Here is a 23,565-nt window from a genome sequence, read left to right as displayed (position 1 = left end):
TTATCACCTCTTCCAATGTGTTGTTTTTTTCCCCAGCTTTTTAAAGAAACAAACGATCTAATTGGAACAGCAAATCCATTGCTTTTATTATCATGTGATTAAATAAAAACTACAATTTTGGCTTATTTACAGGAGTGAATACCTAGAGCTGGTGCATAACTATCTGAAGGGGCCCACAAAGGGCCCATATTATTTAGAAAGAATTTAACATTTGACCTGATCACAAGCACTTACGGTCTTGTTTGATGTAAAGCAAGAAAACAAAAGAGATACACCCCTCCATCATCCTAGACCTGATACATGCGTTACTAGAAATCTGCATGCCTATAAAATGTTCAGCGTGTTTTAACACGTGGACAGCTAGCATGCATCCATATGTATGTGAATGTTTATAAATATATTTTTTGTCACTTCTGCAGTTCTTTAACTGTGTACTTGGTATGATATCACCCAACACCTCTCGATGGCAGTATAGCCTTGTACAGTAACACTACTATCTATCACATTCCTCCTTCTACTTTCCTACCCCACAGAACAGAAAGGAGAAGGAGGAATAGTTGAGGTGTTCTGTTGCTTTATTTTTTTGTCCATGGGGAAATACAGCCCACTCTATACTGAAATAATAATTTTTAAAAAGTTTAATAATGACCAGATTAACAACACCCCAGTTTTAAGAAGTCAGAATGTTTTCTTCTCCTTCACATGTCTAAATCACCTTGTAATAAATTTTATTGGTAAATAAACAGGTTTTCACCTGCTTCATTACACTAAGACAAGAAATTTCCATTCTTTTTCATATAACCACATTTTGTGTCTCTCTGAGTCTAGATAAGAAATCAATACACCAGATCTAACCCTCCTGAAGCTTTCAAATATCCATCTGAAAGCTTCATTGTAGGTTCTGAAAATAACCCAACTTGCAATTCAGGAAGGAAATTCTGTTTTCCATCCCAGAAGAAAGTACTAAGTTCTTTGCCTTTCATTACTATTGCTCATTAACTCTTCTAGCAGATCTAATTAACCTTATTTACTACTTTGAGCCCTAGCCTTTTTCTTGTTTTCAGCTAAGAGCATTTAGGGTCAGCCTGGATCTTTCTTCTTTATCCAACTTGTCACATACCATCTTTTAGCGTTTATGGATGAAGAAAGGATTACTACTGCTACGAGAGTGTTAATATTTCCAACAATATCACCCAAGAATGGCAATTATAGCAATTAATGCCAACCATTAAAACACATAAGCAACATATTATACAATTAACCTCTTGAAAAGAAATTGTCTGAAATGTCTTGCTTACTCAGTGGATTTACAAGACGACAGACTGGTGCAAGGTCCTAAATTTCTAGACAACTATTTATCATATCCAGTCATATGGGATATCACACTTGGTTCCAAGCCTTTATTCCTTGCTGCTTGCCAGATGCAACTTGTTTTCTTGTGCAGTTGCTAGCATACATTAATCCTAATTGAAGTCAAGGTTCCTAAAGTACTGAGCATTGTACAGACACAAAATTAAGATTGTTCCATCATAAAAAATAAATAAATCTAAATTAAAAAGGCACTCAAGAGATTCAAGAATCACCATCCTCATTGCTCAACAAAAGGCAACATTACTAAAAATAAATAATTTAACACAGAATCACTAACTCTAAGGCTTAGAAGGGAGATTTACAGAGTGCCATTGCAGTGCTCCAAACTACCTGTAAAAGTCTTGGTGTTTATGTATCAAAAGATACCAAAAGATATCATCAGATGAATTGTGTCGAGCTGCTGCACAGGTGATTTCACTATGGACTTGCCTGTTACCAGAAAAGGTACTGAGTAACAGACATCTGTCCAAAGTGACTGTTTTTCTTATATATTTCAAAGGTGGAAACCTTAATTATGTGGCACTCTGTGTCAAAGGTAAATCACACTGGGTTCTCAAAAGGTTGGTTCTGTGTTACCTTTTTTCAGATAAAGCCAGGCTTCAAAAATCCAGACAAGCCATCTTGTGCTATTTTGTGTGCTCTCATCTGCGGTCCTATCTATACAGGATTCTGATAATGCTCTTTAGCAATGGGAGTTCATATAGTAAATACCTTTTCTTCAGACCACGAGGAGATTTCCTGAGCCCTCAATCATCTGCTTTTCACTACCCCGACCAGGCTAGCACAGAAACAGCTTTCATGCTGCTCAGGCAGAACTGTGTTTTTCCCCAGCTAATCTTTCTTGTCTTCCGAGGACAGACTTCTCTTGGTCTGGCAGAGGTTTTAGTCTGGAGCAGCACAAACAGCGAACGCTGCTATAATCACGAACTCTTGTTAATGTCCACATGTACATAAAACGTAAAGCAAGCCTCTTCAAACGTTCCCGTAAATGTGCTCATAAATAGAATTGTAATTAGTCTGAAAAGAAGAACATTCCTGCTACTGCTTCGTACAGATTTGCAAGACTCAGATACAAGTTGTGACAACTTCCCTACAGTAGTTTATTAATAACCAGGCTAAACAGAAACAAACAGGAGTAAGGTTTGTTTATAAGCACTGACCAGCTCCGCGATGGGAAAATAATTTAAAATTGTGGATTTGATATTTTCTGTGTTATAGGTAATTCAGTTCTCAGAAGCCCAGCCAAAAAAAATCAAAGTGGAGCCTTCTTGATTGGCATTATAAAAGCAATTAAGCTACAGACCTGTCAAATATGTTAACATTTGGCTCTGTCTGCTCTACTTGTCTATTTTGACTAGTTGTGGAATCGTTTAATGATTTACAGACCTTTCAAGTCTTAAGGCATGGTAGCTGTATTAAAACTGCGACCCATTATTTCTTGGTCACATCATAAATTACTGTGACATCAATAAATATCTTCCTTTTTCTCTTAGAAAGCTAGATTTTAATTCCTGATTTGAACTTGAGGTTTTGTTTTCCTTTTTTTAAATTTTATTACTATTTTTGAACTTGCACTGGTAAACACTACAATATTTTACTGCCTGTAAAAGAAGTAGTAACAGGAGAAAGAGATGGGTAATAAAATATAATTGTCAAAACAATTATGTTTTAAGCTATAATGCATCTTCATATAAACTTTTTCAGTCAATATTTCTAATAAAATAGTAAAAAAAAATAATGGAAAGAATATGAGGTATGTTTGCTGGCAAAAATGCGCTTTTTAATAGTTCTGAACTGCTCAATAATAAGAAATATATCAGCCTACATCTGTGCACCCTTTTTTGTTTTACAGTTTGTAAAAATTCCACCCCTAATCTGTGTCTCACTTTTTTTCTTTTCCTTTAGGAAGAAGAGATGTGAAAAGGAATAAGAAAGGGGAAGGAAAGGGGGAAAGTAAATGTTAGTTGTTATGGGAAAATATATTTTAAAAAATTAAAATCGAATGAACTCATCTAAAAGGAAAATTCAAAATAGAGCGATATCATGTTCTGCATAACTTCTGAATGTATTCAGGAAAGTCCAGTTTAAACAGGTATGACCGGGTGAAAGATGCAGCGAACTATTTTTTAAAACATCCAAACCTGCAAGGAAATGTGGGGTGAGGTCAAAGAAAAGCAGGAACCCTACACCAGGAACTTCCCCACCCTTTGGTACAACCTCTGGGAAGGGCTATCATGTTACCCTATGTTGCCTTCCCAAACTTTACTGTAAGGCTTTAAAATAAGATTAGTTGAAAATTTATCCCAGACAATTAAAACAAAGCAGCATTGAAACACAATGGGTTTGCAAACGTGAAGTTAAATTTAAGTCTATATCGAGCTGCTCTTTTTTGTATCAGTTTAAAATTACTTAGAACCAGCATGCTGAAAATAACTACAATTAGTGGTTCAGAAAAGAAAACTATACTTTAAAATATCTAATTAATTACAGTATACTCTGTTACATTATATTAATTAAATTACATATACTTTAAATCTGATTTATTTAACAAAATCAATTATTTGCAGTAAATACTTTTATTTTCATCAAGAAAAAAAAGCATTAGGAGCCTTTTGAACCTTTTTTTAAACAAGAAATGTGACTGCTGGGCTTTTATACGTGTATGTAGAACTGCTCTTTAAAGCAATGGAAGTTACAGTCCCTGGCTACAGGGAGAATAGACATCTTCAACAAATCGGTTAAGAGTACAAGAAAAGAAATGTATGCCATTTGCTTTCAAAGGTACTGTGAGTAATTGTAAAGAAGACCATTATTACTGAAGTATCTCAATAAACTGTACCAAGACTTTACTGTGGTAAGAGTTGTTCAGATTTTTTTTCAGATATACACTCAGGGATTCCGTCCCTGCCTTCTTAGTGCTCAGTTTCATTTTTATCCATAGCTCACAATTCCTTGCCAAATAAATCCGAATTTTATCTGATTTAGGTTTCTGAAAAATGAAAACAAGAATAACACCTTCAATATCGTTTAGCCTCCAACTTAGAAATGTCTGAATTTTTCTAAGTTAGAGATCTAGAAAGTGTAGCAGTTGTAGTCCATCTCTCTACCTCAAATACAATGCAAAAGAGAAAATGCAGCTCAGATGTGGACTTATCTTTACTGCTCTCTCAAACATAAAATAAACGTTGTAAGTAGCTTAATAAAACTATTTGCACTGGACTGGTTATTTGGCACAATTCACCTGGAATTTCACATTGTATTCCCTCATAAAAATTAATTCTGGACAGGATTTTGCACTTTCTAGATGAACTCCGTCTTAACCATATCTAATTTTTATGTTCCATGGCAGAGTTGAGGTTGTCCAAGCAGGTCCAATATGTTTCAACTTTATGATGATTACTATAAAGTCTCTAGAAATATGCCTAAAATTGTCTTGACAGCTTAAATAAAAGCAGATCTGTACGGGGTCTGTAATTGTACTGTGCTACATGATTTAAACTAGCTAATAGTGAGCACACACTGAGCAGCTGGGAAGGAAAAGACTGCGTGCACTTGGAAAGAGGAGGGAGAGCAGAAGGAAAGGTTACAAAGCAAAATGTTTCTCCCTTTTCTTGCAGAACATTAGGTCTCCAATTTACCTATATAATTGTATTGCTATAAGCAGACAAGTCCATGTATATTATATAGCTGTTTCCTTTCAGCCATGCTATAATACTTCTCCTGTTTTTGTTAATGTGTGTGTTTTCTGATCGCTCTTTATTTTCAATCTTTGCATTTCTTCCACTGTTAATTCCAGAAACACGGTGTGTGTTTTTCAATTAAATGTGAAACTGCTTCATATATTTAAGGAAATAAGCAAAATGATTGTCTCATCTAAAACCGTAGTGGTAACTAAGTAGCTAGCATTTCAAAACCCCCAAAATAACCTTTATGACACTTTTACAGATAGTTTTAGTTGTTTAATATAACCCCACAATAGGAATAATAACCAGTGCTGTATCAAAAAATATCAGATTATTTTTAAATGAAGCTTTTCAGTAATTAGGTTGAAGAGAGCAACTAAAGCAATAAAATCAGTTGGAGTAGTTGTTGTTTGTTGTTGTTTGTTTTTTTTTTTTTAATATAAATTAAAGACCATTAAAAAAAGAGTACAAGATTATTGCCACTGTAAATAAAGAGACTTTAGGCTGACTTAGAGCTTACCCAAATTCATCCTTTTATCTAAAAATCCCTGAAGGTAAGTTACAGCATCAGCAGAAATCAAGCCTAACATTTTTTGCACTTTTTCATTCGAGGAGGTTAAGTCAGATTTGTCATTTAGAGGCTTAGCAGATCATAGCCCTACAGTATCATTACACTACATCTTGGAACCAGAGCTTTTTACTGGTCTAATAATGGTAAAGGCTATATAGGATTCGCATGAGCGATAAGAGTCCTAAATACACAGGAGAGACCAGTGTTCGTGGTGGGTGTCAGTCATTGTACAAATCTTTTCCTATATATTTACATAGGTAACAAGTCCTATAGGCACTAGGAAAAAATCTTACAGAGGAGATGGAAATTTTGAGTCAGCGATTAACATAACAACCCTCCTTAAGATTCTGTATAAAAATATCCAGGCTCTACTTTTAATTGTATTCTTGAGGGTCTCAAAAAAAAAAAAAAAAAAAAAAAAAAGCCTCAACCTATCACTTTCATCTTCACATAATAAAAAGCTATGAAACAGGCTGTTAACTGAACTAAGTGCCACGAGGTCAGAGAGTAAAGGATCTTTCTATTTTCTTCTTTTCTTCTTTTTTTTTTTTTTTCAGGAGAGAAAACAGTTTACAAAACAGAAAAAGACTTGTTCAGTGAAACAATCAGCTTTAGTTGCAAGTGCAAAAGTCAGCCATGTGTACTAATTCTCAGTAATTATGATGCAAAGAGCGCTCCTTAGGGACTTAAAAGTCAACGACTGGCAATGGTTGGGCGACCAGCAGAGTGGAGCTGCTCAGGTGATACTGACCCCTTCAAAGCCCTTTATGTTACTAAACAGCCAAAACCATCCAAGGATCTGCTTGGTCCTCCCTTTCTTAAGTAACAATGCTGTAACGCACTTATAGGACTGGAATTTAAACCCTTAAAACCTAGCACGAATTCCCCCACAAAATCCTTGCTTAAGCGATGAGTGCACTCTTGGGAAATATAAGCAGAGAAAAAGGAAAATTTAACATCTGTGTTTGTAACACAATCACAGCTGAGAACTGGACGTGGAGACTGGAAAGTTGATAGGGCAGGTTTCTTTTAAAAAAATTCATCCTACTTGGCTGCCCCTTCTTAGACTAACACATCATGCTCTCTTCTGTCTTTTTGCCTCCCACATACACGATTACTACATTTTGGAATGAGGTAAAATCCAAGGCTGAAAATTTTCAAAAGCATTCAACAGTGTCCTTACTGTTTCCATCGGAATCACAAGCTTCACACTAATTTAAACTGGGACAAAAAGTTAGACCAGTCCTTCACTGAAAGCTTGAGGAGAACGCCTGCCTTTGGCATCTCACTTTTTATGCATATATTAACACCATGAGAGAAAAATTCATCTCCTTTCCCCAAAACACTAGGCACCACTTGTAATGACAGCCTCTGTTGCCAGTCTGAATTCAGTTTAAAATTACAAACAAATAAATAAATAAAATAAACCCACAAAGACCACCTGCAGAAGAGACGAGTCGCAGCCTACCTGCCTGGCACCAGCCTATGCCCTTAAGCAGAGCACTCGGGTTAAAAGGAAACCCGGGGCACTCTGCCACCGCACGTCTACTGCCAGAACCTTATGCAGCATCCCATGCCTAACGTGTATTTCAAATACCAAATATGACAAGCCAACGCTTACTGAGTGTTTAAGACACATCTCGAGCCACCTATCTCTTCAAGCAGATCCCCAGTTTGCAGGGAACTACTGGCAAAAAGCTTGCTGCAGTACTCGTGAATGACAGGTCTCTGTAAAGAGTGCTTTTTCTACCGCATTAAAAAAATTCACAGCAGTCTGTAAAAATAAAAACTCTAGATCAAATGGCATTTTAAATGAAAATTTTGCTGAGTTTCTATGGCTGCTATGTTCATAAGATGTTTTATTAGTGTAAGGGGCAAATACTTTTTCCTCTGCAAGTACTTTATTGCATTTTTCCTTCATTTACAGCATGCATTTTATTTAGGGCTTTAGAGACCCACATTCTTCTTCACTCCCCCCGCCCCCCTTCTTCTCCCCTGAATGCTCCTAAAGTTACAGAACAAGGGATCCTACCTGGCAGTCTACAACAGGTCAGTGATCAAACAGAGGGAGCAGTGAGACAGCAGCCAAATCCTGCCCCATCTCCTGAGAATTACAGAAAGCCGGGGCTTCTCAGCCTGCAACGTAATCAACCACTGCACCCTGAGGCTTAGATAATCGCAGCATGCTCTCCGCAAGCACACACACAACAGATGTCTGCACCTACTGAGGCTAAGACACAAGCAGTTGTTTTTAAGTTGCTGCTCAAGATACGTTTTCAACACAGGTAGAAGCTGCTTGAAAATGTGACCTCATCTGTCTTATGACAACAGAAACAAAGATAGATTGAAAATATACCAACATCGCTCTGCCCCAGTGATCAAAGCCAGTTTAAATAAACAGTGTTCTTTATCTGTAAAGTGCACTGGTCTTTGAACAACTATTCATGTTACTTCAAGTATTTGCATTTGCTAGAACAAAATCAATATGCCAGATAAAGTAAGCTGTAATGTGAACAGACAGAACTAGACCAAAATGTGAAGTATTATCATTTACCCAGTAATATACCAGTTGTTCATTAAGATACTACTCCGTGCAAGGAAAACAATCTTAAAAACGTAGTGGGTTTTAAGTACAGCCTACATTCAGGAATGCATTATGCACTGAGTTAACATTACACAGCCTACGTCTGCTACGAACTCAAAAGAAGCATGAGTAGTTTTTGCCATTTCAAAAAGCCAGTATCACTGCAAAAAAGTGAAAATTAGTGGGCACAATAACACATCAGGAAAGAAGTGACGTGGCAGAGTGGGTGCCACAAAGTAGTAACTAATTATTAACTTCTGGAAAGGTTAGCATGAATCCTCTTTAGGCCATAAGCTACAGCCAGCATTCATAAAGACACATTCTTTATTAAGGAAACAAACTCTAAGCTGTGAGAATTATACAGCACAGTTAAAAGACACGATGCACAGAAACATTTACCCTTTCATCAAGAGCGGCTGGCCTATCTAGGAAAGAACTGAGATGCTCTAGCAGAGTCTGCTCTTGAACCGGATCTGTGGTTAAACAGAAGCCTTAGTCCACATAGTTAGCCTTACACACTGTTCTTTCGTGTATCTCATAGGAAGGAAATTAAAGATACTTACACAGCCACCAGCAAGAATTTCTGCAGCCAGCGGGACAGAGCCATCTTTACTCATAAACTTATCTCTCACAAAATCATTAACCTTAAAAAACAAACATTTATGAAAGTTGATAAATTAAAAGGTTGGAGAAAACACTCATGAGCTGCAAATTTTGTGCAACTGAAAATGCAAATACAACCATGAAGCTACCAAGCTAACAGATGTTAGATGAACCAAATGACATATTGCAAAGTTAGCTATGATTTTCTTTCCAACAAAGATTTTCAGCTTTCAGTTAATGAATGACTGGAAAAAAATGGAAAGTCAATAATTAAATAATATAATCACTGTCTAAAAATTAATGATAAACTCACTTAAGATTTTTTAAATGTTCACTACATTTGGAAATTTAAGCATAAATCCAAATTAGTATCAGAATGTTTAATAATTTTTAATGCAATAGTAATTCCATTAACAACAATAAGTACCTTTCTGTTTTTAAAATGCATTCTACTAGTTTTTATGAATAACCAGTCATTGAAATTGGGATATAATGCAATTTTTACCAACACTTCACTACATGTTCAAATAATTTCCAGTAGTGCAAAAATCAAACATTAAACTACATGGAGAAACAACAACTAAAGCCCACAAAACCCAATAAATAGTTACTAAATTTTTGCTCAGGCCTGAGCTATTTACAAATAGGATGATAAGATGAAGAAATTAAGTAAGCTTGTTATATTTTGGAGCAAATCCAAACAGTAAGTTTTCAGTAAAATTCTTAAAATATACATGTAAGTATGTGACTTGTGTGCCACCTGTAACGTTTGCAAGTGAGATATAAATAGTTGGTTTGTGCGATTGTAATTAAGTTTCTATCAAGCAAAAATGATGGAATGCAGTGTACCATGTAGCTGACACATTAAAAATAAAAATCTTTAACATGCTAATTGTAATTAGACAGATTTTAAAATGTGGAGAAATGTGAAAATAATCCATTTGCAAACTTACGGTAAGTTTTATGGCCTTCTCTGGTGCTACTCCTAATAGCTGTGGTAACAGACCTGCAACGTGGAAAAGGAGAATTCAATGCATCAAGTAACTTGGTATTAACTAAACAAATCAACAAATGTATGTAGAGATCACCACCTAGAAACGGGCAATTTTTGCAGCGATTTTGTGTTATTAGATTTAATGAGAGTACTTAAACATTCCATTTTGAGAACAAACTTTGTGCTACCACTTCAAGTCAGATTAACTTCCTACATACACCATAGCTACTTTAGCTTTTTTAAATCTGTGATATTAGCTTGCTTTACACTTAAACACCAATACAGATTTTGCCAACTATGTTTCAGTACTTTGTGCTACACTAACATTTATTTTTTGCGTCTTCACAGAAAAACGTTTGAAGACCTTCTAATGAATTTTTAAGATATAAGATGTATTTATTTTAAAAGTCATGTGTGCGTTACCTTTTTCTGGCAAAAACAGTAGCACTAGATGGTGGGATCCAAGGGGAAAAGAATCAAAATAATGCAAAACATTCAAGCATGTATGACTGCATTCTTGAGCACTTTTCCCAGTTAACTCACCAGTTCTTAAATTATGCTACTTTCTTCCCGGGTATGGAATTTCCTGTTTTATTTTGTTAGAAGTGATGCAGTATAAACTGCAAGTGGGAATCTGACTACTGGTTTCACTTGCCTGAAGTGAATAGACTGTATCTCGTTTGGGCAACACAACCTAAAAACATGCAGAGCTTACCAAGTAAGCCTGGGGCTAGAATGGTGTTGTAAGCGTTCACAAGGATAATGAAATTAAGGCACCATTCAAATGACACAGGATAGAATAGGCTGCTGGTGCAGACCCCTTTGTTTTAGCAGCTCAGGCAGCACCTCTTGGTACTTTCTACTAAGTCTGATATTTGCAGGTCTCCATGGTTTTCTTTTTGGAGAAAAAGAGACAATTAAGGTTCCACCTCTAAGAGCTCACTTGCTGAAAAGCATTTTCCCAAAAAGCTAAACATCAGAATAACAAAGAAAAATGAACATGCACTGGACTAGCCTATTCTTCCATTCTGCTGCCATCTATCAATTTACTGGTTACTACCAGTTACTGGTTAGTTTCCTTAACAAGGAAAAGATGGCAGAGAATAGCACCATTTGGCTTGCGGGAGCCAAAAAGCCAGCCATATTTATAAACTATCGCCTTTAAAATTTTGCCCCTGTATTACTATTTTTGTTTTTAAAGTGTCAAAAAGAGTAATTAATTGCACATACAGCTGATACACATACACACCTAACAGTTACCTGAGAAAACCACGTTGAAATATGATCACATGGCTGAATATTCAAACAAAAGAGTGCAGTAATACTAAGTTCACATACAGTTGCTCAGAAGAAGAGATTTTGCTAAGTATAATTTCAAAATTTGAGTTTCGGAATCAATTTTAGTTGCATAGTTGACTTGAATTCAAACCTCAATGAAAAAACATTAAAACCATCACAACTGTATGACTGAATATTGTACATCTGTCACACTAAGAATAAAAGCAAGGATATACACTGAATATAATTTTTACAGCTTTAATCTTATAAAGACCAAATTCTCTTTGTATCTGTTACAATATTAACCTAAATTTACATCTATGGGACAGATGTGGCTTTGTACAGACATTTTTGCTATTGAATTTGTATCTTCGGTGATTAAAAAGACACTGTCTCCAGCTAAGAGAGGTAGAAGAACTCTTCATTTGCTCTCATACCTATGTAATAAAGCTATTTCCAAGTGGTACCCGTGCATTCTATACATTATGATTATCAAAACTCAATTCTCTTTATTATTTATCCTTTTGATGGAAGCCCTGAAACACTGTTGAAAGAGTTCTGAGCAGAATAGAGATGCTAGGCTTGAGAAGAAAGATAGCACATCTAGGGATACATAAGAAAATGCTATTTTTCTGTTGGGGTTATCCTGACATGCTGAGCATTTTTCAATATCACTGTGCATTAGCAGATCAGCAATGTGTCACATGCACAGATGTAGGACAGGCTCAGAATTGTCTTAAAAAACTGTATGCTCTTGTAACATTCCAGAATAACATTTTGCACAACGGCAGCCTGCTAGTATAGAATATAGCAAACACATTATACAACCCATTTTTATATATCCAGTGCTCTTTCATAGCTCTTTACGTGAGAAAGATTACTGAAAGCTACATTCAGAGTTACTTACTGAAAGCAGCCTAAATATAACCGAACAATATACATGCAAGAGCTCATCCAGCTCAGTTGTGGTGATGGTATTGAGCAAGTCTTATTTGGTCAAAGAATTTTTCAGACTTAACAGTGAAACTTCAGCTTCACATTGTGTAATGAACATCATCTTCCCATGGTATTAGAAAAACCTATAGAGTGAAGGAGCTGTTGCTCAGTGTAGGTTAAATAGTTGAAACCATTTGGACATATGATGTTAAGGTGGGAACAGAATACTGCAACATTTTTCTATTACAGGATTCATATGAGAAATTGGGCAATTAATTTCCAGTTGCCATTTAAGCACAGCTTGATCAGACTGCAAACAGGGTATTTATTTCATGAAGATGTTGTGCCGTGACAAAACTTTAGGGTAGGAGTAGGCTTGTATTTCCACTCTACAAAAGTGCTATTTCATTGCATATTCTAGAGGAAAGCTCCTGCCATGGTCTTGTATCATTTGCATGGGAGTCCATCGAGAATAATGAATTTGGATCATGAATGAATGAATGGATGTTAAGATCTAAGATCAGAAGGCATCTGGGGTCACTGCAGTGTTAGAAGCACCATCTTAAGAAATAAAACTAACAGGTTCCTTAACAGTTAATGATCAGAGATAACAGTCTTCCACAGCATTTCCTGTCTTTCTCATCCTCTTGGTGAAGTGGCATTAACCAAAATGAAAACCGCTACTGAACATTTTAATGAGCTGCATTTTATCTCTGGTATTTTTATTTTCCATAAAAATTCTATCAGGTATAGATGAAATAATCTCTAAATCTCACTGCTTAAGACTGTGAAGCATTCTGTGACTCGTTAGGTAGACACAAAATTAAAATAATATTAAGAAATATAGGTGACCTCATCAGTTGGAAGAGATGTTGACAGATCACAGCTTCCAAAATTTTCTTGTATTTGCATATATATAAATACCTGCAAGTTTCTAAACACATATTTCAGGTATAAATGTAGCCACAACAGTAAATTATAGGTACCTGAGATGAATTTTCTTTTAAGCCATGCGGAGAAAGAGAGATGAAAATTCTATCTCAGATGCACAGTCTTAACAAAAATTAATGTAACAATGCAGCATTCAAATAATGGATATCATAAAGTTAACGATTCTAAAGCAGTTGATACCACATTTGGTTTTTTTAAAAAAATCAAAGCATCTTCTCAGTAGAAATGCTGATTATCCATAGAACCAAATTTGCATTAAACAGAATTTAGCGCTCTCTGTACATCCACAAGATGGTGTAATTTATCCTTATCTGAGATGGTGGTTTACAACATGGTGGTTTTGCCCTTTTCCAGTTTGGAATAAAATAATGACAAAAAAAAAAAAATCAGTTCACTTCACTGGATGTAACTATGTGCCTTGTATTAAAAATATCCTCTGAAATGGCTGGGTTCAGAGCAGGGTTTGTAATTCCTGCTGGCTATCTTGCAGTGTGGTATGACAAACAGACCACTGCTCCAAATGTTTCTACAAGTTTTTTTTGTTGTTCTTTTTTTTTTTTTTTTCTTAAAGGTTTTGCATCACTATTCAGCAAAGCAGGAGAAAACTACCAATTACTGCTCCCTTCTCCAGTAGAAGAAAAAAAATGTGCTTAACTCTGAATGCCACACAGTATAAGAAAGAACAGCAGTTACTGACAAGGAGCAAAAGGTGATGTACTTCAGTTTGTCTTAGCTAGCCTGGTAACTAAAATTAGAATTACATGATTCATGCTATAACTTTACTGCGCTACATTGTGTAAACATACTAATGTATAAAATGCTCCTTGCAAATTTTCCTGTCCTCTCTCAAGCTTAACTGGAAACCTTTATTCTGCACGTGGTTGCTCAGCTTTCTCCGACATGATCTACTTAGAAATTAGGCACGAGTCTGAATTTATGGAAATGTGCAGAGGAAGCTCCAAATTCTTAGGAAGCTTTCAGCATTTGACTCTTCTTAATGAGAGAAGTTAAATCAGGCTGCCTTTTAAGTAGAGAATATGTACAAGTGCAGGTCTCAATTTGCCTCTGAAATGATGGTGTTCTTTGCCATTGCACAATTTCTCCTATATAATCCAGAAATGAGATTATTGTCTTGGGTTTAGAAGACCAGCACCACCAAACTGCCTGGGATTTTACTATTCTGTATGCCTAGGAAGACTGAAAAGTAGCAAAGGGGATGCAGAATGGAAAACCAAGCTATACTGATGGAGGCTTCAATATTTTCCTGAATTTGGCAATGAAAGATCACTCCAAAACCACAACAAACAAATTGAATTAAGAATCCACATTTTTTACATTTCTGAGAGTTTTTTTTTCTGGGTGAAAAATCACCATAGTTCAGAACTTACATAAGACAGGAGTGGATGGATGGTTGTGGAGTTCTGCATATTTATTCTTTCAGGATCATGGAAAAAGCAAGCATACATTTGCAGGGAATATATTTTGTTCTTTAGCCAATAACTGAGACTTTTTATGATCCCGATTGCTATAAACCCTTATAAAATGGAAACCATGTCAATACCCTTTATTAAATTACTAGGCCTACTCAAAACATGGTCTCAGTCACAATCGATAACAAGTCTTCCCGTCTCCAATTGTGCTGAAAGAATGACGAAGTCTGTATTTTGTGGAGAAGCTCTTTAGCCAACTTCCAGCAATTCAAATCATATATTACAGAGTGCCCATGTATCACAACACTTACTTTTAGAGTTGTTTCACATTTTGTCTTATGCAACTGTTAGCGTGTTTTATTTTGTTTTTCCATTTTGTTTGTTTGTTTTCCCCTTTCAGGTGCATACAGCTTTGCCACACCATAACTTGTTCTACTGAATCTATTCCTCTTTCCTGACTCAACTGTTTTTAGAAAATCAGTTCAGTCATTACAATATTCTCATTTTCAAAAATTTTAAAAAGTTCCTAAGCAAGATCGCTAAAAATAAATAATGCAAATTTCAAATCCACCCCAATAAACATGGCAGATGGGGGAAAGATATCTCAGTAATGCAGATACTGGAAATATAATTTGCTTTATCTCTTCGACAAAAAGGAACTACAGATAAATGCACAGAACTCAGTAGTTTATGTTTCTTTATAACTACTTCTGACTTACCTGAACTTACATCACTGACACTGTAACAGTGACAAGGACAAAATAAAAAAATCCATCACTTGACTGTGGGCAATTATCTAAGATGTCTAAAGTGAGGATGATTTAGTTCCTGGACCGAGTAGATGAGCTTTTGGAGCTTTCTCCATTGACTATAAAGGGAGCTTGGAACAACTAATTTCATAACTTGGGAATAATGGTTACATATATTAAGCTAAGTGGGTTGATCCCAGCTAATCTCTCTGGCTGACTCAACACTGACAAGCTCAGAAGAGGTATACATAAAACTTGATAAAGATGACAATTCCCAGTGATCAGTGAAGCACATGGAACTGGTTCTAAAAGATTTGATTTGTCACAAGAGATATCACAAAAGGAGATCTGGTTAATAACAAGGTGCCATATTTTCAATACAGTTGTATGCTTTTAATAGTAAGAAAACAGATGAGAAAGAACACTGAAAAAAACAACTGAACAGAACAAAACAAAACCAGAAAGGATGATTTGTCTAACTTCTTACTAAACAGGACAAAACATTCTTGGTACTAAGGACTGCTAAGGGAATGAAAACTTGACTAATAGTATAGTTTTGCTACAGGAGATTGCTGCTGCCACCCTATTGCAGATGAGGAAGGCAAGGACAGAAAGGTCCCACAAAGACATTCTCATTACAATGTTTTAATTATCAATAAGTTCACAGACAGTTCAGCTAGAATAGGAATGCAAATCAATATGAGATTTTAAATGAAGCAAAAGTACAAGCCAGACAAAATTGAAGTCTTTACAAAATGGTCTTAAAAACCCTTTGTTCCCCTGAACTCTTCATTGTATCTTATTAGTATATGCCACCTTTCAAACTTACCTCTATAAAGCCCAAAGAAACCTTCATAACGTAGCACTTTCTTGAAGCAATCAAAGCTGTTTTTATACATAAGTTCTCCCACAAAAGAGCCTGTAGAGCGCTGGTTTTGCATACGAGTTTTTACCAAATCAATTGGGTAGACTGCCGTGGCTCCAACAGCTGCAAATAAAAATCAAGCTGTAAGAAAATAATGATTTGTGGTGTTTGACTGCAACTGTCATCTTCCACATTTCTCTCTCTCTCTGCACTTGGTTTTATCTTTTTTTTGTTTTTCTCCTTATTATGTTCTGGATATATAAAACTACCACCCACAATTTTAACCAAAAGCATTTCTTGACCCTACTTCATTATTAATCTGATTCTTCTGAAACTGGTTTGGTGACAAAATTAAGTAGAAACATCACCCCCAAGCTCCAACAATTTTCCATAAATTCCATAAATTCTTGTAGACCAGACCACCTCTTCCTCTTCTATCTTATAGTCATCCCAGTCCTCAAATGTGGATTCAAGGGAAAGATGGGGAAGCCTTCCACACTCAATTGAAAGGCAGAAGTGGAGAAGGGGAAGAAGTGCAGAAGAAAAAAAAAATACAAGCAAAAACCAGTGAAGATGAATTCTATTTTGCTCAGCCATGACTAACCTCCAGCTACTGAACCAAGGGCAAACCTGTACGCTGATTCTGCAATCTGGATGAGAACAGGTCGAGACACATCACCCGGAGCTTTCTGTTGAGACAGGATTTAAAATAAAAGAAAGAACAAGAAAAATAATCAGACAATTGTATTTCACAAGGGAACATTTCATGATTAGACAGTATACAGATACCTGGAGAAAATCCCAGAATACATTGGAGATTTTGTTTTTAATTATTATTTCTTTTCAATACATTTCTAAGCATCATATAGTACAGCCTCTTCAGTTTGGGACAGAAAATACAAGAAAGACTGATGCTACAAGAAATTATACAACTCTAAAATCAACGATCCAAATACGCATATAAAAGGGCACGCATATTACACCTTAGGTTATTAATTTTCTACAGCTAAAAGCAACTCCAGTTTGGAATTGTGGCCAAAAATAGGTGTGCCTATTACCTCTCAGGCTGTCAAAGCATGTACGTGAGCATTATTCATATACATTTGCTCGAGGACAATAGGGTTTCATAAAATACCCCTACAATTTTAGTTTTCTTACATGCCATGAGCATTAGATTCAACTGAATGAAAAATAAATTTCAGAACTGCTCCAGATTAAAAATTGCTATCCAATGAGAGAATATATATATATATATCAGTAAAAATATATCAGAAAATATATCTGTATAACAAAAATTATGCAGGGTCCTTAGTTCTTCTTATATATATTTTTTGAAAAATAGATTATACATATAGATTTTTTTCTGAAATATATATAGATTTTATATACTTTTTTTTTTTTTTCTGAAAATAAGTTTAGGTTTAAGCTAATACTCCGATCTATCTGGAATTGGCCAAAAAACAAGATGAAGGCATCAATGTAGCTGAAAATCATTTCAGTTTGAGCATCAAGCAGATGACATTAAAAAGGAACTGGATGGGAAAACCAAAAGGTAGAGGCAGATATGGAGAAATGGTGAGATTTTAAGCAGGTTCATATGTCCTAGCCTCTTAAAATGGCATAAATTATATTGGCAAAGACAGTGGCCCCAAAGCAAAATTTGAAGATGTTGCTCCTTTCATAACTCTGCATTTTTGGCTACATTTTACTGCCACCTATTGTAACTTATGTTACTTGATCTTAGGTCCAAGCTTTTAACTCCTTTAGGAGTCTTCTAGGAATAGACAGCCAGCTTTTGGGAGCCTACTCATTTGAATTCACCCCAGCAGAGTCAACATTTAGTCACTGCTCAAACAAACAGAAAACCACCATCCTAGATACTGTCTTGGAGTTGTGGTGGTGGTGTTCAAGTGTAGGGGAGGGAGGAGAAAAAGAAAGAGAAGTGAAAGAGACGCATGTGTGTACACATACACACACAGGCTTGGCTTATGGCCTGGTAGCCCTAAAAATGTAGCCTGCATCAAATCATTGTGGTCAAACTGGCGTCTCTGCACAGACCCAGAGTAGGAAAACAAAACAAAACAAAAAAAAGTTAGTCTCACAAGACACAAAGTTAAGACTGCCTTAAAATAGACAGAGAGAAAGAGAAAAACAGAAACAGAGACTTAGTTTTAAATCTATCTGTTTAGTAACTTGTATCATGAAAAATCTAACATATGCTACAAAAATATAAAAACTAAAAAAACAGTAAATTTGACATTTAAATCAGTAAGTTTGACTTCTTTTTTCCTCTAACACAACAGAAGTTCATCTTCTGTTATACCATCAAGAGAAGACCTTTAGTTTTTGTACATACAGAGACTAAATATTATTGCTTATAGGGAAATTGTGATGGTAGACCAAACATTATTTCTCCTATTTTGATATTCAGCAGAGTATAAAGCAAAGCAGAGAATACTCTGAAGCCTTGAACATGCGTGCATTTTCAGAACAAGGGCTGTCATTTAATAGACTAGATGCTGAATTTACCATCCATACTTAGAGCAGGAAGTCTTTCCTCATTAAAAAGAACAGAGAGCAACAGAATCATGAAACATAAACAACTTAATTAGGTATACACCTAATATTTACTAAATGGCTGGATAACACTCATATGTCTTGTTTTATCTTTCCAAAGTAAATTACATTTAACCTGTCAAAATGCAACCCAAGAGAAAGGGGCACAGAGAAGAGATGGAAATGACATGATGCAGGTTAAAAATAAATTCTAACAAGAAGATATTCCTCACAGATATTACAAAACACAAGAGAAAAGCAACTCAGCTTTATGACTACATAGAGAGGTAGGGTATCTATTTATCTAACACTGAGTACAGAACACAATACATAACAGCATCTTGCTGGCTCCTGTTCTTACCTGCCTCTGGGCCTCAGCCAGGTTGTAGGGCAACGTCCCTTCCTCCAGAGGAGCAATTCTTTCTATGTCAGCTAATGTCATGCGCCTGAGGAAATTAATTCAGCTTAGTGATTGCTTACAGATAGGTTTTGGATCACAAGGAGTTGCCCACACTTGACCACTACATTACACCCTTCTGCTTCCCACCGCCACCTCCCTCTCTTTCAGAGTATGAGAGAGGAGGAAAGAAAAAAGGGAAGGATAGATAATTCTTCACTTACCCCCGCGGCTCATATAAATCTGCTAACTGAAACAAGATGTCAACTTCCATGGGTGTAACCTGACCAAATTTCTGAGCTGCCAGAACAAACTCCTCTGCAACAGAACAGAAATACAGAAGAGAAAGAAAAACTAATCAACCCAGATACATGTAATCCAAAGCACTTTGGAGTTACTTTATATTTTAGTATTAAGGAGAAGATGCTGGTGTGGAGGGGAAGGGGGAGAGAGAAATAAAAGTGACCCACCACTAAAGCGTTCCTGCCACTACATAAATGTATGTTTGAAATGGTATATCCATCATGCAAACGAGCACTACTCTCTGGTCTTAAAGCTTAGTGCTATCAGCAGGATTTAGGATATTTGACATACGGTATCAATCAGTTGTGGGTCAGGGGGAAAAAAAAAAGGCAAAAAAAATCAGGAGTCAAGAGATGTGGAACTTTTCATGCATAGTCAGGGTAGGCCACATTAATGAAACTTTGGCGTTGCACAGGGAATTCTCTATAAAAGTGGTTAGATATAGCAGATAACATCTTGTTCCAAGCTTGTAGATCAGCTTACTGTGCCGCCAATACAAGTTTATGGAATTCTTCAACTACCCTTGAAGGTCACTTTAATAGGCTGCCAATTTGGCAGGAGTCCTAGGAAGTTTTTTAAACTTTTAAATATCTATACATACTTTCCTCACCCTGCCCCCACTGCCAGTTTTACCAGGACCTTTTTCTGATGGAAACAAAATGAAAAACCTGGAAGGTGGACTCCAGCAGGAATGTACAAAACTACGGATGTACCAAGAAACGGGAACAAAGCAGGCTGTCTCCCCCTCCCATGGATTTAAAAGCATACAGATGAGGTCTTCCCCTCCACCCTGCCCCAGCCAAATGCCCAAGGAAACTTCCAGACTGCAAACATTTATACCAACCCTTAGTGACTTCCACATCTTTTCTATTTCCAGCCAGAGTACTGTAGATCTTTCTAATGAGCTCCATGTTGTTAAGGAGAGAATTAAATCCATTAAAATAGGAAAAGCTGACCTGATGGGAAGTGGTACCTCCAGCAGCCTAGAGTAGAGACAGTAAAAGAAGAAAAGAGAAGGGAGAGTGTTAAAAGATTTAGAAAAATCTTGACATAAAATTAATGTTTCAAAATCTTTGTAAGAGTGACAGTAGCACAGAGTTGCTTTTTTTTAAAAAAAAAATAATGCGAAATAAAGAAAACTATGAAAGATTCTTATGTTACTGAAACTAATCATGACCAGAATGTAAAACTCTCCCCACCCTACAAACCTAAACAAATACATATGCAGGATTATAACAACATAACCAGTAGTAATTTACAAAGTTCAAGTTTCAGTACTGTTTCAGTTGGAAATGTTTTATAAGTTGGCTTATTTCTAGTAATGAGGAAATCTACTTCTACATGTAAAGTATATTACTATACAGAAAATTTCAACAAAATCAAAACATATTCTGAAAAAGGTCAATTCAAACGTTTAAATTCACAGGCATTTCAAGTTGTGGAAAACCAGCAGTAAGCTCTCAGGCTTATATCAGGCAGTCAAACCAAATGGGAACAATGAGGTTCAAACAGCTATTCGTTCTCAAATGAGTACTGAACCCAAGCCTTTATTGTGAAGTGGTGTTGGGTCTGCACACAGAAAAAAATATTGGGCCAATTCACTAATTTAAAGTATAAGATTGGTGATCTGCAAAATTTCTGAAAACAATGTGTAAGCTTGCCAAAATTTAATTGACCTTGAGGGAGAATCAAAAATCTCATCTGATATTTTCTGAGAGAGTATACGACCCAGGAAAGCTGCTAACAAGACTGGGGAGAGAACAGAGGAAGAAGGTATCAGGAATCATTGTCCATGAGTCTTCTGGCTATGCTTTTCACTGTATGCTTCTTCCAATATTCTGCACCCAGTTTGCAGTTCTCATCACTTCACACATCTCCCTGGAATTCTCCATTACAAATCAAAGAAGAACAAATTTCTTTAAACCTGGATATAGCCAAACTTCATATTATTTGGAAAGAGCTGCTACAGATTTCCAAGATTAGAAACTGTGGTCAAAACCAAATGTACCTTTTTTTTTCCCCTCTTCATATTTATCTAAATATGAATAATATTTAATTTGGCCTATCATGCTGTAATAGAAGTTCGGCTTTGTGAGAAACACAGTTCACAAAAGACGAATCTCATATGTTCTGAAAGGCCATTCTTCCTGGAAAACTAGAGACTTTCCTCATGAGATACAGCAGAAAATTAATAAGTTACTAAAAATTAAAATTATAGATTCTGCTTAATGGAGAACAGAAATATAACAATAGGGTCTAGAAATCAGGAAAACGTCCACTAAATAATAAAATGCATTTCAAGCCAAAAAATGTGTACACTGATGTGTAACTACTATCAGTGAATGCACTTGGGTGGTGTTGCAGTTCATACACTCTCTAAGGTGTCTGGAAATTGCCCTCCAAAGACCAGAACTGACATTACAAAGCAAGTCCTTTGAGGATGAATTCCTAAATAGGATGCAATAGTGTTGTGCATTTTTACCTTGAGGAAAAAAAAGAAAGGAATGACCAGAAATAGCCACAGAACTCCACATTTGTAGGTCATTACTAAGATCCACCTACTCGCTTTGTCTTTTGTCTCAGGAGACCAGGAACATTGAGAACACATAATGTAATGAGGGTTAACTTTCCTATGTGTAGAATGACTGCTAAGCTTACAAACATTCATTTGTAATGTGGACTATGTGCCACACAGAGCAGTCAAGTTACATAAAAAAGGAACCTCAGCCTTGTATCCCATGTCTTTCCCAATGGTGCTACCAGAGCTACTCACAGCTACTAGACATTCTTCAACAAATGGCGTCAGCATATGTGGTCGGATGGTGACCATAATGTCCCTGAAGTCCATAGCTGTGACTCTTCCAGCCTGAGCATTGTCCCGTTGCACAAAAGCTTGTTTTGCATGTTCTAACTGTATCTCCTGAAAATATATGAAAAACAAAACAAAGCAAAAGGTTCAGAATTGTTACCTTAACAGTCAGATTTATTTAATGGAATCCCATAGATTGTCTCATACTTAACAAAACACAGTTACATGTAACCTGGTTTTAATTGATACTGTATGTATAATTTTCAGCCTTTTCCAACTGTTGTATATATGGCCTCTGTCACTGATCTCAGCATCTAAAACAACAGCTATGATTTTTCTGCCCCTGGGGCATTAGGTCATGCAATTAATTTAACTGAGAAATGAAGGGCATGTTGATATGCCACAAGTGGAGGCAACCTCCCATGCATGAACATTAAAGTGTTCCATGATGTGCATTATCCAGTTTTGTGCATTATCCACGTGTTGCTGCAGGTCAAAAAATATTCCATAAAATTCTTTGCTACCACTTGAACGAAGACAATGCAATGATCAGAGATTTCCACACAGACATCCACTAGTACTGAAAGCATTCCCTCAAAAAGCATCCTCTTTTAAAATATATTTATCTATAAAGAACAGCAGCAGTTTAATTTAAAACTCATTGTATCGTGACTAGTTAAAGATCACCTCTTGGTATGTCAGCTGCAGTAACAGGCAGAAACCTATCACAAGTACTATCTGACACAACCACCTGATAAACTGTGATTCAAATATAACACTGAGAGAAGATAAAAAGGCATTAGACCACTCAAAAATTTGTCTTTTTCTACCATGACCTTCTCCATTTCTTCATAAATTACTTTTAGAATACTTTCTTATTTTTTAATTAAAAAGAACAATCCTGCACAGATGCTAACTTGACAATATGTATCGAAGTTTTATCTAGTTCTACAGATTTCCTTAAAGCAGAATTACATTTTGGTGGCATAGTTTGACTTACCAATCAGTGTTCCTCTACTGACTGGAAGAAAACAAATCATTACCATCTCCTTCCTTCCAATTTCAAGGCTTAAAAATACTTCACTGGAAATACAGTGCCTCGTCTGAATACAAATTCATAATCAATTACTCAGAAAATGGAATCACAGCAGAAGTATGTCAGTTACACTACACCAAGTCTTGCAGTGGACAACGACACTATCCTATTACTTTAATTCCATTTGCAAATATGCCTTAAAAGTCACATTAATCCAAGACTCACGCTAGCTGGGAATCACAAGCACGATGTACTCTCGATGAACACGATCCTCTGTAAGTCACTGTTTATTTCTCAGCAATATTCAAAGGGGCAGAGAGTGAATGGTGAAAGGCAAACTCAACAGGTGCAGGACCAGGTCCACAGAAGGCCTGCAGCCACCACCCATCCTTCCACTCACCCACCGGTGCACGCTGCCATTCAAACCATTTTTGCCTTTTCACTTCAGT

The 23,565-nt window shown here is 36.2% G+C and overlaps 1 protein-coding gene across 4 annotated transcripts in view; it reads right to left on the bottom strand.

Annotated features, from left to right (window-relative positions):
* SLC25A13 (solute carrier family 25 member 13) overlaps positions 1 to 23,565 on the bottom strand; it is a 97,794-nt gene that overhangs the window by 20,814 nt on the left and 53,415 nt on the right. For all 4 annotated transcript variants that reach the window (XM_027450822.3, XM_027450821.3, XM_027450820.3 and 1 more), the window contains 8 exons: positions 22,045 to 22,191; positions 20,116 to 20,254; positions 19,193 to 19,286; positions 18,933 to 19,017; positions 16,620 to 16,704; positions 15,980 to 16,138; positions 9,766 to 9,818; positions 8,773 to 8,853 (listed from right to left, as the gene is read on the bottom strand). In XM_027450822.3, coding sequence (XP_027306623.1) covers positions 8,773 to 8,853; positions 9,766 to 9,818; positions 15,980 to 16,138; positions 16,620 to 16,704; positions 18,933 to 19,017; positions 19,193 to 19,286; positions 20,116 to 20,254; positions 22,045 to 22,191 — 843 coding nt within the window. The remainder of the gene's footprint in view (positions 1 to 8,772; positions 8,854 to 9,765; positions 9,819 to 15,979; positions 16,139 to 16,619; positions 16,705 to 18,932; positions 19,018 to 19,192; positions 19,287 to 20,115; positions 20,255 to 22,044; positions 22,192 to 23,565) is intronic.

Source organism: Anas platyrhynchos, chromosome 2, assembly GCF_047663525.1.
Source record: "Anas platyrhynchos isolate ZD024472 breed Pekin duck chromosome 2, IASCAAS_PekinDuck_T2T, whole genome shotgun sequence".
NCBI classification, from domain to species: Eukaryota; Metazoa; Chordata; class Aves; order Anseriformes; family Anatidae; genus Anas; species Anas platyrhynchos.
This window is presented reverse-complemented; position numbering and strand designations above follow the sequence as displayed.